This window comes from Pteropus medius, unplaced genomic scaffold (genome assembly GCF_902729225.1).
Source record: "Pteropus medius unplaced genomic scaffold, Ma_sr-lr_union100, whole genome shotgun sequence".
NCBI lineage: Eukaryota > Metazoa > Chordata > Mammalia > Chiroptera > Pteropodidae > Pteropus > Pteropus medius.
Window position 1 is genome coordinate 5,270,368 of NW_024354911.1, and position 18,935 is coordinate 5,289,302.

Here is an 18,935-nt window from a genome sequence, read left to right on the forward strand (position 1 = left end):
GACCTCATGGGCATGCCCATTAGAAAGTACATCAGGTTCCTAGTCTTTATTCTGAATACTACCCATTGCAAGTTGAATCAATATTTTATATTTAAATAGTTTCATAAAACCTTACATTTCTTCATTTATTATTAGGTAGATGATGGGAAAAGCATACGGTATAAAGACCTCTATGCACTATTTGAGCAGATTCTGGAGAAGACCATGAGGCTTGAGCAGCGTGATTGGAGTGAATCTCCAGTTAGAGTTTGGGTCAACACTTTTAAAGTGTTTTTAGATGAGTATATGAATGAATTCAAGACTTTGGATTGTATACCCACCAAGGTAAATATGACAAATTTTGATTTCTAACAAGATTTAATTATGAACTCTTCTTAAGAGTCTGTTTAGGACATCTGGTATTTGAGGGAAAAATTATAGTGAACTTGTCAACTTAACATTACTTAAGATTTAACTAAGTCCATTCTGCCTTGTAAGTTCATCAGGTCATATTGTTTAAACCTTCTGAAATTAATACATTCTTCACTGAGGTAAAATATAATATGCCCTCAAGATTATACCCTCAGCTTTGATAAAGGTCAACACGTGAATTTCCTTTTGTAAAAAAGTTTTTAAAGACGTGATTCACTGTATCAGCTAGTGGCCTTTATGTGAGGACTGACAAATTATATTTCTCCTTGAATTAGGTTTTAGGAAAATGTGTGTTTCGGAAATCTTTATAACAATAATAATAACCTTTATTTATTGAGTGCCAAGATTTGCATATACTACGTGTTTGATTAATTAAATTTAAATTTTATTTAATTAAATAAATTGATTAAAATTAAATTTTATTTAATTTTTGCTTCAGCACTATTAAATAACTATTATGAAATCCATATTATAGAAGAGATAACAGGCCTTAAACAAAGTTATCAATATGTTTCCTTTAAGTACCCCGGCTAAAATAATTAGCTATCTAATTATTAGGTATTAAGAATACTGTTAATCTTTTCTGTTGATTATGTTCCATTTTAAATTATTCTAATTTATATATATTTAGATTTACAAACCATCTTAAGTCATATTTGAAGTAGTCAGATATAAATAAATCCTTAAATTCTTCTGTTCTAGATTTAGGTTTAAGGTCTTTATGTTATGCAGAAGAAGATTCTTACAAGGATTATACTGCTTTTGTTTATAATTTTAAAAGGTTAGGCTTAGATTGTTCTGTACTATGGTTATCAGGAAATGTCATATGTAAAAGAGGTTTTCCATGTCCCAAATGATAGCTTTTTATATTTAGCTCTGGGATAGAGAGTTTTCTGGAGCCAGAATATGGGAAGTGCAATCTTTAAAATTAATAATTATTTATTTAATGATTAAAATAAAATCATCATTTAAATTGATGTGGTGTCGCTTCTGGACAGAACTGAGATTTAAAAAGACAGGCTCTGAAGTATCCTTCCATTCTGCTTTTATGAGCACTGTGTTTTACCAAACTTGAAAATTTCTCACATTTACTTACCAGCACTTCATGTTTCCTATTGAATAATAAAGAGCTGCTTACTCTATTACCTTTTAAGCAAAAATCTCAGCATTTGTGGAAAAGAAAGTTTGTTAGTTCTTGTTATATCACAACTTCTGTATTTCTTTCCTACCAGGTACCAAAAACAGAAAGAAAGAAAAGAAGGAAAAAAGAAACTGATTTAGTAAGTCATTCTTTTTTTATGTTAAAAGTAATTTTTAGACCAGCAGTCTGAAGTATATCATACAGTATTTCTGTGGATATATTTAAGGAATAAGTTTATCAGCTGCCTAGAATGTAATCATTTATGCCTTTACAAAAATTTAGAATGACGTGTGTCTTGAATTTTGTAACTTGACTTGTTATCAGTGGCGGCTTCCTAAAATGGCTGATTTCAGGCCTACACACTGTAAGATAATGGGTGTTGTTTTAAGCTATGAAGTTTATGGTAATTTGTTAAAATAGCAATAGAAAATATACAATAGCTGTGTATATATATGTTTTACAGCTTTCTAATATTCTTTGAAGGAATATTAGGTTGTTTCTTGTCTTCTGCTGTTACACACAATTATGGCACAATAAATAAGTGTGTGTGTGTGTGTGTGTGTGTGTGTGTGTGTGTGTGTGTATGTGTAGAGTAGAAAGAGATTCCTAGAATGGAATTAGATAAATACCAGGTCATAGGTAAAATGCATATGTTATAGATATATATTGCTTCATTTCTCCTTAGGAGTATTCTCATTTTTTAGTTTCAACATTAATAAAATGGGTTGTTAAATTTTTAGAATTTTGCCAGTCTTATAGATAAGGAATATTGTATCTCCCTATAGTTTTAATTTGCTTTTCTCTTATAATCAATGAGTTAATCTCTTCTTATGCTTAAGTACCATTTACATTTTTCCTCATGGCCTGTATGTTTATATTCATTGCCCATATTACTTTTGAGGCTTTGGTCTTTTTTTTCTCAATTTCTAGAAATTTCATTTGTAGAGGAGATTACCTTTTGTCTGGGACATAAGTCAACTATGTTTCCCACTTTGTCAGTTTTCTTTTGACATGCTTTTTGATGTTATTTGCTATATAGAAGAATTTTACTTTTATGAAATTAGACTTACCAATCTTTCATAGGTTCTGAATTTGGTGTCACAGTTAGACTTTCCTCTACCTAAAGGATAAAAAGAAATTCTCAATTTTTTTCTTCTATTACTTTAATGGTCACATTTTTTACATTTAAATTCTGATCTTTATGATGTTTATCCTGGTATATGGTATGAGATACGAGTCTAATTTTACTTCTTCCCAAATCCAACATCATTTATTTAAAAGTCCATCTTTACCCATCTATTTTAAGGTGTTACCCTTTTTATATTCTAAATTCCCCTTTATGCTTGGATCTTTTTTATCCTGTTCCATTAGTTATCTGAATATTCATGAGCCAATTCCGCACTACTTTAATTATTGAGCTTTTATTATGTGTAATAATTGACAGGGCTAAGTCCTCTCTAATTACTTTTCTTTTTTAGAACTCTTCTATTTTTACTTGTTCTTTCATATGAACTTTAAAATCAGTTGTCTAATTTGAGGAGGGAAAATCTAGTACTTCTTCTTAGGTGAACTTATATTTATAAATTAACAAAGAAGTGACATCTTTATGATTTTGAATCTTTTCATCTTTTCAGGTCTATTTTTGTGTCTTTCATTAAGGTTTTAAAATTTTCATATATAGATTTTTATTATTTTATATCTGTTACTGTGTATTTTATCTCAGGCGAGATAATATATAGAGTTAATAGTTTAGTGTATATCCTTCTATACTTTCTACTTACATAAACTCTAATCTGGTGGTTCTTAAAGTGTGATATGCAGGACATTTTTAGGGATTTTTGCAAGATCAAAACTATTTTCATGATAATAATAACATGATTTTTCCTTTTTCACTGAGTTGACATAAATGCAGTCATGGATAAAACTGCTGACAGCTTAGCACAAATACCAAGCATTTGCTCCAAATGGGAATGGGAAGTATGTAAATGATGGTTGTCTCAAAAAAAATAACATGTACAATTGAATAGTAAACTGATCTAGCCTTTAAAAAACTGTGACAAAATCCATGTAAGATAAAATTCACCATTTTAACCATTTAAAGTATACAATTTAGTGTGGTTTAGTATACAGTCATGTGCCACATACAGAAATTTCAGTCAGTCATAACCACATATACAACAGTGGTTCTATAAGATTATAATGGAGCTGAAAATCTCCTATCACCTAGTGACACCATAGCTTTCATAATGTCAACCCTTTACTCACATGTTCATGGTGATGTTGGTGTAAACACACCTACTGTACTGCCAGTTGTACAAAATTGTAGCATATACAATTGTGTACAGTATATAATACTTGATAAGATAACATAAACAACTGTAACTGATTTATGTATTTATGTTCTTTATTGTTATTTTACTCTCTCTACTTATACAAAAAAAAGCTGTAAAACAGTATGCCATGCCTCATCCTGTGTTTACTGGATCCCTTGATTGCATCATTTTCTCTTGTGCTTGATTTAATCTCATTGTTTTATAAATTTAGTGTAGCCTAAGTTTACAGTATTTATAAAGTTCACTGTAGTGTATAGTAATGTCCTAGGTCTTGACATTCACTCACTACTCTCTCACTGACTCACAGCAACTTCTAGTACAGCAAGCTCCATTCATAGTAAGTGCCCTATATAGGTATACCATTTTTAATCTTTTATTTTATTTTTACTGTACCTTTTTTTGTGTTTATATATGTTTAGATACATAAATACTTAACACTGTGTTACAGTTGCCTATAGTATTCAGTACAGTAACATGCTGTATAGATTTGTAGCCTAGGAGCAATAGGCTGTATCATATAGCCTAGATATGTAATAGGCTATGCTACTTAGGTTTGTATAAGTGTTCGCTATGATGTTCACACAACAAAATAATCACCTAACAATACATTTCTCAGAACATATCCCTGTCTTGAGCAGCATATGACTGTATTCACTACATTGGGCAGCTATCACCACTATATAATTCCAGAACATTTTCATCACTCCCAAAAGAAAGTCCATACTCATTGAGCAGTCACTCCTCATTCTTTTTCTTCCCAGTCCTGAAAACTACTAATTTACTTCTCGTTTCTATGAATTTGCCTATTATAGACATTTCGTATTGATAAAAAAATTTATACAGTATTGGCCTTTAGTGTCCATCTTCTTTCATTTACCATGTTTTCAGGGTTCATCCATGTCGAAGCATTTATGGTACTTCATTTCTTCTATAGCCAAATAATATTCCAGTGTATAGATACACTATATTTTGTTTATCCATTCATCAGTTTATAGACTTTTGGGGGTTTTTTTTTTGGCTATTATGAATAATACTATGAATATTAGTATACAAGTTTTTAAGTCAACATGTGTCTCTAAGCCACATTTTCATAGAAATCACTTTTACTTTATTAACAAGCTACACTTATTTAGATTTTGGTATTTGGCAGACATTTTCCGAAAATTAACAAAGTGACCCTGTTACTTCAAAGATAACACTTAACAATATTTGTTACAGTGATAAAGTTTGAGCTTTCAAGCAAAAATTAGAATTGTGGAAAACGCCACTGTGAGTGTGACAACTTTCCAGTAAAGTGTTTTCTGATAAGACTGGTGGCAATATAAAGGAATTTGACTTTTTGATAGTGTATAATATGTCAGCATTTTGGAAGGGCTACACAACTCAGTGAATAAACCAATATTCTCCAAAGGACCAATGTGTAATACTATAAAATCCTGTATAGGTAAAATGTCCATTTAAAGTGCAAGGTAAACCAAAAGGTTTTTAAAAAGAGCTTTATTGAGGTAAATTTACTTACAATGTAATTTATCACTTTTAAGTGGACAGTTCAGTGATTTTCAGTGTATTTATACAGTTGTAACTTTACCTCAATCGAATTTTAGAACATTTACATTACTCTAAGAGAATTTTTTGTGCTAGTTTGCAGTCATTACCCTTTACCTTTCCCAGCCCCAGGCAACTACTAATCTACTTTTGTTTTTATATTTTTGCACTTTCTGGACACTTCATATGAGTAGAATTATACAACATGTGGTCTTTTGCATATGCTGCTTAGCATAATGTTCTTGTGATCTCATTCAGTATAGCTGTTAATGTGTTTGTAGCATTGCTTTCTGATTTTCATGTAAGTTGGTCTTGTTTCTCTACTAGATTGTTATCTTTTTGAAAGTAGGGAACATATATTTTACTTTCATTTTGTTTCTTAGAAGATCATAATTTTCCTCTTGGAATAAGTGCTCAATAAAGACTTAACAAGAGACTGAAGGATTTCCCATTGGCTGACTAACGTTTACTGTGTTGGCTTTAACATAAATAGCTATATTGTTTTTCATTCAGGTGGAAGAGCACAATGGTCACATCTTTAAGGCCACCCAGTATAGCATTCCTACATATTGTGAGTACTGTTCTTCATTGATATGGATAATGGACAGAGCCTCTGTTTGCAAATGTAAGTATAAGAGATCTTTGAGGAATTTTTTGTTAACCACTTGACCTTTCTATCTCCCTGAGTTTTCTGATATATTCTTTAACATAAAGGAAAAATTCACATTTCCTGATTCTTTAACCTCATCTCTCTTTTACCTACTCTCTTTAGCCAAACCAGATATTTTGGTGTTCTTGGTCACTATACTTTCAGCTCGCTCTATCTGAAATGCTCTTTCTTCTCCCAGATGTTAATAAGACTTAAGTATTTCAGTTAATTTATGTCTCTACTCAAATGTTACCTCTTAGAGAGCTCTTTCCTCTCTTACCTAAAATGCCTCCCTGTCTCCCAATTTTCTGTCCCCTTACTGAGCTTTAAAATCTTTATACCACTTATCACCACCCAGAATTAAGTATTCATTTGTTTACTCGTTTGTCAGTTTGTCCCATTAGAGTCTATCCTATATAAGGTCAGGAAACTTATCTGTCTCTTCTGTATCCACCAGTGCCTATAACAGTTCTGGCATATTGTAAGTTTTAATAAATATTTGTTGGGTAGATGAATCTATATATTAATAGATTAATTAATGAATAAATTCTTAGATTATAACCAGACAGATACTTTGATACTTTTTTTCTACTGTAATCCTTTCATTAGAATATATAAATCCTAGAATGTGAGTAGAGACTTTTTGTGGATCAGCTTGGTTCTAGCTTACAGAGGACCATTAGCTTCCATTCCTGTTACTCCATGCATTTACTCTGGTGCTTTCAGTAATACTGTGAGGGTTTATTTATTAGTGGGCTAGAATTGAATGAAAGAAATATTAGGAAGGGCTGGGTCTAGTATGGCAACAAGGATAAAAGTCATTTTCACCATAGCAAAATCACCACTATTGCTGGATATGTTCACTTGTTCTATGGTTCAAAAATTGTTTTCCTTTTGTTTTATTACAGTAGTTTAAAAAATTAGAGTGGAATAGGAACTAGTTTGCCATGTTCTTGACTGTTTAATTTGAATCTGATTTCTGTAGGTTTAGTATAATCTATGATTTGAGACTGAAAAATGTAAAGAATGTGCTTTTTTATGACTTGGGTGGGTTTGGTTTGATTTCTTAGTAGAATTATTAACTTTTTTTGTAATTATACTAGTAATTTCACCAGTATAATTATATAGCCTCCTCTACTTGATCTTGGCCTTAAAAACCCCACAAGTTATACGATAGAAGGTGAAGAATACTCAGGTCTTGATATACAGGAGCCAGAGCTCGTATAGCAAAATGACACAGGCCAAGTGTGTTCTCAGTATCTTCCCCTCAGTGTATCTCTTTCCAACTACCAGCTGCCTAGACACCCTGTTATCTTCTGTTCCAAGAAATTATTTTGCTCTGAACCTTTTCTTTACCTCATCTTCCCTGTCACAAATGATATTCTTTATGTTCTGGTTCTTGAGAGCTCTATTCTGGACCTTCTAATATAATAAGTAAGGTCTTTCTTATCTCTTAATGTGCTATCCAGTTTCTTATTTCAGTAGGAGTCTTTGGCAATAATGCCTTCTTTACCCATTAGAATGATTCCTAGTAGGTATTTCTGGCATTTTAGCAGATTGTAGAGCAGATAAGTGAGGGGAGCATGAACTCTAATTTGTGAATCGGATCACAAAGATCGGTAAACATTCTGCTGGAATATAGTAGAGGCAGGGAAGAAGGGCAGTCAGTCTTAAAAGAATGCAAAAAAATTTTATAGACATTAGTTAGATATTTTAGGCATGTTTTCAACTTCATATTTCCAAGTAGAATGGATTAAATAAATTAAATTTAAAAAAAGGATTGGTTAGATTTTTTTTCATTCTAATACCATGCAAAGTTGTATATATATTATAGCAGTCTCATATTTAAAGAAAAAAAATTAAATCCAAAATAAACTTGTGAACTTAAGTTCTTGTCACTGATGTACAGACTTCTAAAAATTCTGCATTCTTAACCTGTTTTTCAGTATGCAAGTATGCTTGCCATAAGAAGTGCTGTCTGAAAACCACAGCCAAGTGCTCTAAAAAGGTAAGTTATCACCTATGAGTAATAATTGACAGATCTGTTGGTCTTTTGTGCTTCATGAAAGAAATCAAGGCCTCTTTGATAACTTTATAGGGCAGTGGTTTTCAAACTTTTGACCGCAGATCGCAGTAAGAAATACATTTTATGTCATGATCCAGCATACACATGTAGAGGGATGTGTATGCTGGATCATGACATGTATATATTAACTGAACTGATTGTCCTAGAACTATATCTCTTTACTAAATGGGAGCTACTAAACTGATTTGACAGCCAACAGTTTATTAAAACACTACTTTTAAAGGTTTTTTTTACTTCATTAAGCACTCATCAGTCTTCCTAGGAATTGTCTTGAAAATAGTAGACTGCAATGAAAGATTTTAACACGGATGGCAAAATGTATGCATAGTCTTTTTTTTTAATTTGTTTGTTTTTTTTTTTTTTTTTTTTGCTATTTCTACTTGGATACACAGAGATCTAAAAGATGCTGAACATGTACTTTGGTACCTTATGCTTCAAGGAAGCAACCATTTTTGAAAGATTTTGGGCTTTGGTTGATGTATAATCACAGTTTCCTACTTATTAGTCACATAGACAATTAAAATAATACTTCGCATATCTGAACTATAATATAAATGTGTGTGCATGTTGTTTACAGCCCATGTATAAAATTTGTACATGTTCCATGACAAATCATGGCAAAATACAAAGAGAAATTTGATTCAAGGCTTAAAATACAATGAAGGTGGGACATTTACTTCCAGCTAAGATGGAGTAGCTTGTGATAGACTTAATACTCATGCTGAGAATAACTGGCAAAAGTCTGTTGCCAAGCATCAGAGAGCTGCCTAGGCAACTGAACTTTAGGGGCCTAGACCTAGAGAAAAGAGAATTGTGGAGTGGTGAATCTATACCTGTGAGACATTCTTTTCCTTGTGGGAAGTCGTCACCTTTTTTATAGGTCAAGAATCCAAGATTCTGGGCAGAGGGCCACATTTAAGAGTCAGAGAAGTCAGCAGAGTTTTTAGGAGTCTCATAGGGCTATAGGAACAAAAGTTGGAGTCTAGGATTGCCAGGACTTGAAGGACCATGACCCAGACATAAAAAGAAGTGAGCCTGAAACCCAGAGGTTTTATCCTCAGAGTATTTTATGAATTCTTAAGCTGCATAGGGCAAAAGGCTAAGAAGCTAAACAGAAAAGCATATTAGAATTTTCTGCAGTCTCACAATGCTAAGTAGAGAAAATTTAGAATTATATGATCTACCTTCAAAGAGGATCCCTAGTCAATACTCTGTACTCTCAGTGAGAACTCTTTGAATAGCTATACCCTAGGAAAGGGGGTGAGGCACTGATAGACTGAGCTTTATAAAAATTGGAAACAAGCTTTGAGGCAATTCTTGATTGGATTAAGACAATCTGTTTCTTATTCTAGCTACCCACCAGAGAAAATAGGGTGAATCCTCTCTACAGAGAGATTACATCAATCAGAGCCTTTATAATTTTTTCCTATATAATATCAGTCATTAAGAAATGAGACTAACAAAAAATAGACAGTATCAATAGATTCATAGATGACCCAGTAACTGAATTGTCAGACATGTACTTTTAAATTTTTTTTTAATTAATATGTTCAAATAATAGATTGAAATATAAGAATTTTTTATCAAAAAATGGAAATATATATACGTATATGTGTGCATGTGTATATACACATATATATGGAGAGAGAGAGTATGTCAAATGGAAATTCTAAAAATAAAAAATGCAACTGAAATTATAAACTCAGAAGATGGGTTTAACAGCCTATTGGCCATAGGAGAAGAGAAGATTGGTGAACTGATAGGTAGGTAGGTCACTGGAACCTATCCAAGCACGGAATACAAAAAGGATGAGGAAATACAGAAATAAACATGGACGATATATGGGAAAAGATGAAAGGTTCTTAAATGTGTGGAATTGGAGTCCAGGCAGAAAGGAATAATGGCTAACACAATAAGTCACACATTTAACTAACTGAAAGTATAATAAATACAAAGAAAACCACACCAGATGCACAATGCTCCTAATTAAAGAAAAAGAAAATTTCTTAAAAGCAGTCAGAGGAAGAAAAGAATAAACATTACCTAAAGTAGCAATGAAAAGACTGACAACTAACTTCTCAGCTGTAATGATGGAAGCCAAAAGATGGTGACTTAACACATTTAAAGTGTTAAAAGAAAATAAAGCTGACACAGAATTCTGTATCTAGTGACAGTAGCCTTCAAAAGTGAAAATGATGTGAAGACATTTCCAGATGAACAAAAACTCAGAATTTGTCACCAGCAGACCTACACTAAAAGAAATACTAGAAAAGGTTATTTAGGTGGAGGAAAATGATCTCAGATGGAAACAAATACAGTAAGGAATGAAGAACAATGGATAGAGTAAGTAATATGTGTAAAATAATAGAATATTACAAAAAAAACACAATAATAATGTCTTGTGGGGCTTAAAATATAGAGAGAATTAAAATGCATGAGCTTCATGTTTTCTGCAATGGGTTTGCAGCCAGAACACAGATGTCATGAAAACTATCACTAAATCTAAGCCAAAATGGGAGAGAAAAATCTCATATCAATATTATCATCACTGGACACGTTGATTCTGGCAATCTTCCGCTGCTGGTCATCTGATCCACACATGTGGTGGGATTGACAAAAGAACCATTGAAAATTTGAGAAAGAGGCTTCTGAGATGGGAAAGGGCTTTTTCAAGTATGCCTGGGTCTTGGATAAACTAAAAGCTGAACGTGAACATGGTATCACCACTGATAACTCCCTGTTGAAATTCGTGACCAGCGAGTATTCTCAAACCTGGCACGGTGGTTGCCTTTGTTCCAGTCACTGTTCCAAATGAAGTAAAGTCTGTTTAAATGCACCATGAAGCTTTGAGTGAAGCTTTCCCCTGGGGATAGTGTGGGCTTCAATGTTAATAATGTGTCTGTCAAAGATGCTCATTGTGGCATTGCGTCTAGAAGCGGCTGGCTTCACAGCTCAGGTGATTATCCTGAACCATCTAGGCCAAATCAGTGCCAAATATGCACCTGTGCTGGATTGTCACAAAGCTCACACTGCTTGCAAATGTGCTGAGCTGAAGGAGAAGACTGATCATTGTTCTGGGAAAGAGCTGGAAGATGGCCCAAAGTTTTTAAATCTGGTGATGCTGCCATTGTTGATATGGTTCCTGGCAAGCCCATGTGTGGTTGAGAGCTTCTCTGACTATCCTCCTCTTGGCTGTTTTGCTGTTCGTGACATGACACAGACAGTTGCTTTGGGTGTCATTAAAGCAATGGATGGGAATGGAGGAGGTAGATAGGGTAAGAGGGGTCAAATTTATGGTGACAGAAAGAAATATAACTATGGGCGATGAACACACAATGCAATATACATATGTGCCTTACTGTTGAATTGTAGACCTGAAACTTAACTGGATTTCATTAACCAATGTCACTATAAAACAAACAAACAAACAAATAACTGGAGCTGGCAGTATCACCAAGTCTGCCAGAGCTCAGAAGGCTAAATAAATATACTCCCCAATACCTGCCACCCCAGTCTTAATCAGTGGTGGAAGAATGGTCTCAGAACTGTTTGTCTCAATTGGCCATTTAAGTTTAAGAATAAAAGATTAGGCAGTTCCAGTCAAGATGATGGAGTAGGTAAATTCTGTGCTAGCCTCCTCTCACAAACACATCAGAATTACAACTAAACTACAGAATAGCCATCATTGGGAGCCACCTGAAGTCAAATTGAACAGAAGTCGTACAACTGGGAACACACAGAAGAGGCCACTTTGAGATTGGTAGAAGAGGCAGAGACACCAAATGAGCTGATCCCATACCCACATGTGGCGGTTGAGAATCAGGAGGAATATCTCAGCTACAGAGGTTGCCCCAAGGAGTAAGGGGTCCTGGCCTACACTGGGCTCCCCGGCCCACACTGGGCTCCCCGGCCCACACTGGGCTACCCAGCCCAGGGTTCCAGTGCTGGGAAGAGAAGTCCACACAATTTCCGGCTGTGAAAACCATTGGAGATTGTGGCTAAGTGAGATGGAGGGCAGTTGGAGTTGCAAATATTTCTCTTAAGGGGCCCAAACATGCACTTACTTGTTGATGGACTCACTTACTCTGAGCTCCAGTGCTAGAGCACTAGCTAAAAAGCCCGAAGGACATATGGAAGGAAATGAATTGTCTGGCTTCAGGGTAAGGGCTGGAGGGGTAGCTTTCTCCCAGATAGAAGTACTGGCACAGGGCATTCCTTTTTTGCAGCATCCCCCACCCAACTTGGAGACCCAGGCAGCTACCATATCTGAGTTTCCAGCAGCATAGCTAACGCTGGTCACCCTGCTCTGGTGATTTTTCTGAGACCCCGCCCCTCCCAACATGTGGACCCAGCCAAGCTGCTCCCAGTGGATTTTCCATACACACTGCCTATCTTGGCTTGTGCTGTGGACTTTCCTAAAATCTCTCAAAGGTTCACAAAACTTAAACAAGCAGCATCTGGCCTTGGCATGCCCCATACCTCTCTCTAAGCAGCCTCAAGTCTGGCACTATTGGCAGCCAGCCTCAGTTTGCAGCTTGGCCACTTGGGGCACATCTAAGCACAGCATGGGTGGCGGCCATCTGCAGATTGCTTGGTGGCTCATATCAGGTGGCCCGGGAAAGGGCACAGGATGCAGCTGAACTTGGCCTGTGGCAGGGCTCCTCCCAGGAGGCCCCAGCCTGCATTCCCAGGGTCTGGCTTTGGTCTGAGCTAGAGGACGACCTTATGTCACATCTTGGGATGCCACACCTAAAGGGCAGACAGGGCAGGCCCCTAGAGCCCTGCTAAAGTGAATCCTGCTCTGCAGGGTCATCCCCTGCACAACAGCTCCTCCACTATCATGGCCATTCATCATAATCAGTCAGCCCGAGGATCAGTTCCTTCCACTGATGAGCAAACAGCAACCAGGGCTCAACTATAACAGGAGTACACACACAACCCATACAAGGAACATACCGGGAGACCCCGGCTCGCATGACCAGGGAAGACTGTGCCATTGGACCCCACAACACACCCTACTACATAAGGCCACTCTACTAAGACCAGAAGACATAGCGGCTCTACCTAATACACAGAAACAAACACAAGAAGGCAGCCAAAAGGGAAGACAAAGAAGCATGTCCCAAACGAAAGAATAGAACAAAGCTCCAGAAAAAGAACTAAACAAAATGGAGACCAGCAATCTACCAGATGAAGAATTCAAAACATTTTGTTATAAGGATGCTCAGTGAACTTAGGGGAAGGGTAGAGGAACTCAGAACTTTAACAAAGAGAAAACATAAAAGTGGAGATAGAAAACATGAAGAGAGCCAGTTAGAAATGAAGAATACAATAACTGAAACGAAGAATACCTTGGGAGGAATTAACAGTAGATTAGATGAAGCGGAGGATCGAATCAGCGACATAGAGGACGTGCAGCAGAGGATACCCAACAAGAAAAAGAATCCAAAAAAAATGAGGATAGTTTAAGGGGCCTCTGGGGCAGCATCAAGCACACCAACATTCGCATTATAGGGATACCAGAAGGAGAAGAGAGAGAGCAAGGAATTGAAAACCTATTTTAAGAAATAATGATTGAAAACTTCCCTAACCTGGTGAAGGAAATAGACATACAATCCCAGAAAGCCAGAGAGTTCCAAACAAGATGAACCCAAAGAGGCCCACACCAAAGACACATCATAAACACAATGTCAAAGGTTAAAGATACAGAATCTCACTAGCAGCAAGAGAAAAGCAGTTAGTTACCTACAGGGAGCTCCCATAAGACTGTCAGCTGATTTCTCAACAGAAACTTTGCAGGCCAGAAGGGATTGGCAGGAAATTTTCAAATGATGAAAAGCAAGATTACTCTACAACCAAGATTACTCTACTCAGCAAAGCTATGATTTAGAACTGAAGGACAAATAAAGAGCTTCCCAGATAAGAAAAAGCTAAAGAAGTTCATCATCACCAAGCCAGTGTTACAGAAAACATTAGAGAGACTTCTTTAGGAAGAAGATGGAAAAAAAGATTTAAAAAATGAATAATAAAATGGCAATAACTACACATCTGACAACAATTACTTTAAATGTAAATGGATTAAATGCTGAAATCAAAAGATTGGGGGGCTGAATGGATAAGAAAACAAGACTCTTACATATGCTCTCTATAGAGACTCACTTCAGATTAAAAAACACACAGATTGAAAGTAAAGGGATGAAAAATGATGTTTCATGAAAATGGAAAAAAATCACTGGGGTAGCAATACTTATATAACACAAAATAGACTTTACGACAAAGGGTATAATAATAAGAGACCCAGAAGGACCCATTATTTCACTTCTGGGTAGTTATCTGAAGAATCTCAAAACACTATCTTGAAGGGACATGTGAATCCATATCTTCATTGCCCCATTATTTACAATAGCCAAGATATTGGGGCATCCAGGGTGTCCATTAATGGATGAATGGATAAAGACGAGGTGGTGTATATAGATATACAATGGAATATTACTCAGCCACAAAATAGAATGAAATCTTGCCATCTGCAACAATATGGATGGACCTAAAGGGTATTATGCTGAGTGGAGTAAGTCACACAAAGTCAAATGTCATATGTGGAATCTAGAGAACAGGATAAACAAATAACAGAAACAAGCTCATAGATACAGCATTTTGGTGGTTGTCAGATTTGTGTGTAAGGGGATGTGTGAAGGGGTGAGGAGATTAAGAGGTACAAATTGGTAGTTACAAAAATAGTCATGGGAATGTAGAGTACAACATAGAGAATATAGTCAGTAGTATTATAATAACTATGCATGATGTCAGAGGGTACTGGATTTATCGGGGTAATCACTTTATAAGTTATATAAATGTCTAATGACTGTGTTGTACACCTGAATCTAATTTAATATTGTATGTCTACTATAATTGAAAAAATAAAAATACAAAAAAATTTTTTAAAGAATAAAAGACTGGTTAATGATTATAATATATTGTAAAACTTTCCAAAGGAAAGGAAAATATTTTGTAGACTATTTGGGGTTTTTTGTTTGTTTGTTTGTTTGTGGCAGTTTTGAAGTTATTAATTTTTCAATCCAGTACTTTTTAATGGAAACGACTAAAAATCTGTTACAGAATTTGAGACCCATTAAAAGAAAGTTGAATGAGAAAAAGTAAATAAATAAAATGCATGGAAACCACAAAATGTGGTTGGTAAATGTACTTAAAGTATTCTAAGGATTATCTGGAAAGTGGTAAAAGTGCTAAAAACATATTAGGCTTAAATGTTACAGATATTTGTTGGAGTCTTTAAAGTAACCACTAAAAGAATAGCAAATGAATACATAAAAGTTAATAAAAATGATAAAATGGAAAAACAAAAATTGCTTGATTAAAAGAAGACAAGAAATGAGATAAACTGAAACATAGACCAGTTCAGAACAAAGAACATAAATAGTGAATTGGTGGATGTGAGTCCAGATATATTGGTGACTATATCAAATGTTAATAGGCCAGATACTTCCAGCTAAAACACTAGGTTAAAACTAACTGAAAGATCTCAATGTCGTTTTTATGAAACATACTTAAATATAAAGATACAGAAAAGTTAAAAGGAAAAGGATAGATAGTTATAACATGGAAAGAGTAACTATTAGAAGGGTGGTATAGCTGTACTAATATTAAAGTATCCTTTAAGACAAAAAACCTTACTTCAGATAAAGATGTTTGATAATGATAAAATGGTCAGCCCATTAGGGAGATATAAAAATTTTAACTTTAAAATAGTCTAATATTAATAGCTTTGATACTTGGCAGACAAAAATTCAGTAAGGATGCAAATGATATGAAAAACAAAATTTAAAAAATTGGCTTAGTTGCCATGCATTGAACCCTGCATCCTACAATTGCCTGACTACACAGTCTTTTCAAGTGTACATGGAACATTTGACAAAATTAGTCATGTGTTGGGCCATAAAGCAAATTCTTACAAATGTCAAAAGTTTGAGATACTGAGAGTATACTCTTTGGCCAGAATGGAATTAAGCTATAAATCTACCTGACAATAACAAGAAAGTCCTCAAATGTTTGGAAATTAAACAGTATACTTCTAAATTAAAATAAAAATGGAAAAATACGTTGGATTAAATGATAATGAAAGTATGACATAGCAAACATGTAGCTATAGCTGACATTGTGATTAGAGGAATATTTATAACTTTGAATGCGTGCATTGGAAAGGATACAAAGATAAAAATGATCTAAACTTACCTCTCTAGAAGGTAGAGGAAAAAAAAAACAGCAAATTAAACCTAAAGACAGTAAAAGGAGGATAATAGAAATAAATGAAATGAAAAGAATTTGTGCTAGAGATAAAACGTACGGACAAATTTTAGCTCTTTGAATAGCCTAAAATAATGAATAAACTCTTTAACAAGTGATTGAAAATAAGAATTAAAAAATTGGTGTATTCAAGAAGAAAAATGTAGTGTATCACTGCAGATACTGCATACATTAAAAGGAAAATAAAAAGCTATTATGAATACCTTGATACCAATAAATTTAACAATTTAAGATTAATTGGGAAAATTCTCACAGAAATACAACTTAGCTAGACTAAGTCAAGAGAAAATAGAAAATATGAAGAGTCATATTTATTAAAATAGAATCTGTAATTGAAAATCTTCCCAAATTCACTAATCATCAGGGAAATGCAAAACCATAATGAGATTTGGGCCCACTGAAATGGCTAAAAGGAAAGACATCTTAGCAAGAATTAGAGCCACTGAAACTTTCATACATTACTGGTAGGAGTGTAAGTTGGCCTAAATACTCTTGTATTATTTGTCAGTGTTTGTCAAAGCTGAACATGGCTCAGCAGTACCACTCCAAAATTATATACTAAACAGATATACATAGATATTTGTGCCAAAGACAAATAGAAGACATTTATAGCAGCACTATTTGAACTAGCCCCAAATTGGAAGAAACCTAAATGTCCGTCAGCAGTAGACTGAATGAATAAATTGTATATTTGTATAATGGAATACTATATAGCAATGAGATTAAACTATTAGTACTCAGTGTTGAATGAAAGAAGCCATAAACTAAAGCATACATACTGTATTATTCTACTTAAAGTTCAAAATAGATGCAACTAACTCATGGTATATATATTATATGATACCATTAATAACAATGTTCAAAAACAGATTAAGCTAAGTTATAGTAATAGAACTATAGATACTGGTTATTTGTGAAGAGTGAAACGCGTAGTGGCTGAGAGGACCTTGAAGGGGAACTTTACACTGCCGGTTATGTTCTTTCTTGATTTGGGTCCCGGTAACAAGTGTGCATTTACTTTGTCAAAGTCTACACACTTAGGATTTGTACACCTTTCTGTATATATGTCATACTTCAATAAATTTTTATTTAAAACACACAGAGAAGTTAATTAGAAGGGGAAATAATTATAAAAACATTTTTATAAAGAAAACTCAGTTAAAGTTTTTCAGTTGGAAATATTAAAATTAATTTTTTCCTTCAAGAAATATAATTTTTTAGCATGTTTGCTTTAGATTAGTTGGTTTAAAATCAAACTATTTTAAAGTTTTTGTTTAATACTCTCAAGTATTTTATTTTTTTGCTTTCTCAAGTCTTAACTATTCACATTCGTCATGCCCTAGGGATAGCCTTAACATTTAAATAGATTATATGTTTGCACGTGTGTATCACAGTAATAGTAAGAGGTTTCGTTCAGTTTATTTTGTTTTAATCATTTCAGCAAGCATTATTTTATTTTCTCAACAATTTATTGAGTATTTGCCATATACCAGATACTGTGCTCTGTATGTTCATCTGTAACTTCATCTTTACAATAACTCTCTGAGATAGAAAGGTGATATTCCTGTTGCAAATATGAAATAACCTAGTTATAACCTAGTTGCAAATATGAAATAACATAAATACCCTAATTCATTTAGTGATGATACAAAATTTTAACTTGCATCCTCTGAATATTCCAAGGTTAAGTGTCTTTTCTCTTCCACCTCAGACCTAGAAATACATTTCAGAGATGTTGCCTTATATTAATTTAAGCTGATTTTTATGTGCTTCCAAGTAAACATGCAATTAATTCTCTTAAGAATTAAGTACTGGAATGCAGAGTATGTATGTATAGATGAATGATGCATAATAATATAAAACTTATGTCTTCCATTACTTAAAATTCTCTGGTGGCTTCCCTTAGCTGTCAGGACAGATCCAGGTTCTGTAACTTAGTACCCAATCCTCTTTACAATCTTTCTGTCTTTTTCTCATTTTTAGTTCAGCCATATCAGATTATGTTAGCTTTGTACATTTTTGTAGTTCTTTGTTTTCGTTGCCTAAAATGTTCTTTTCTTGCCTTCCTTACTTATGTACTGTTTGCTTTCTAACAGTTAGGTTAAGCATCAGGTCTTCTCAAGGTTGTTAGTTGTTATCCACTGGGCTCAGTGCTTCCCGATTTCACTGTTTCACTTCTGTGGTTCCATAAGACCTAATAATTCTGTTGTTGCAGTTTTACTTATCTCCACACACTAACATTACTAGTTTTAGATTAGTGTTAGGGTAAGAACTATCTCTCTGATTTGATTTTGTTTCCCTGTTACCTAGCACATAAATGATAAATGTATTAAGATAATACTAGAAAGAAAAAGTAGAATCAATTCAAGTTAATATCTTGAAGGCTAGACTCGGGAATGTTGCACCTTTTTCGATATATATTAAATCAGCAGCTGAAGGTTTTCAAGG

General features: G+C 34.3%; 1 protein-coding gene across 6 annotated transcripts in view; it reads left to right on the top strand.

The window, feature by feature from the left end:
- MYO9A (myosin IXA) overlaps positions 1–18,935 on the top strand; it is a 237,897-nt gene that overhangs the window by 185,435 nt on the left and 33,527 nt on the right. For all 6 annotated transcript variants that reach the window (XM_039856603.1, XM_039856602.1, XM_039856604.1 and 3 more), the window contains 4 exons: positions 136–324; positions 1,644–1,691; positions 5,944–6,055; positions 8,026–8,087. In XM_039856603.1, the coding sequence (XP_039712537.1) occupies positions 136–324; positions 1,644–1,691; positions 5,944–6,055; positions 8,026–8,087 (411 nt within the window). The remainder of the gene's footprint in view (positions 1–135; positions 325–1,643; positions 1,692–5,943; positions 6,056–8,025; positions 8,088–18,935) is intronic.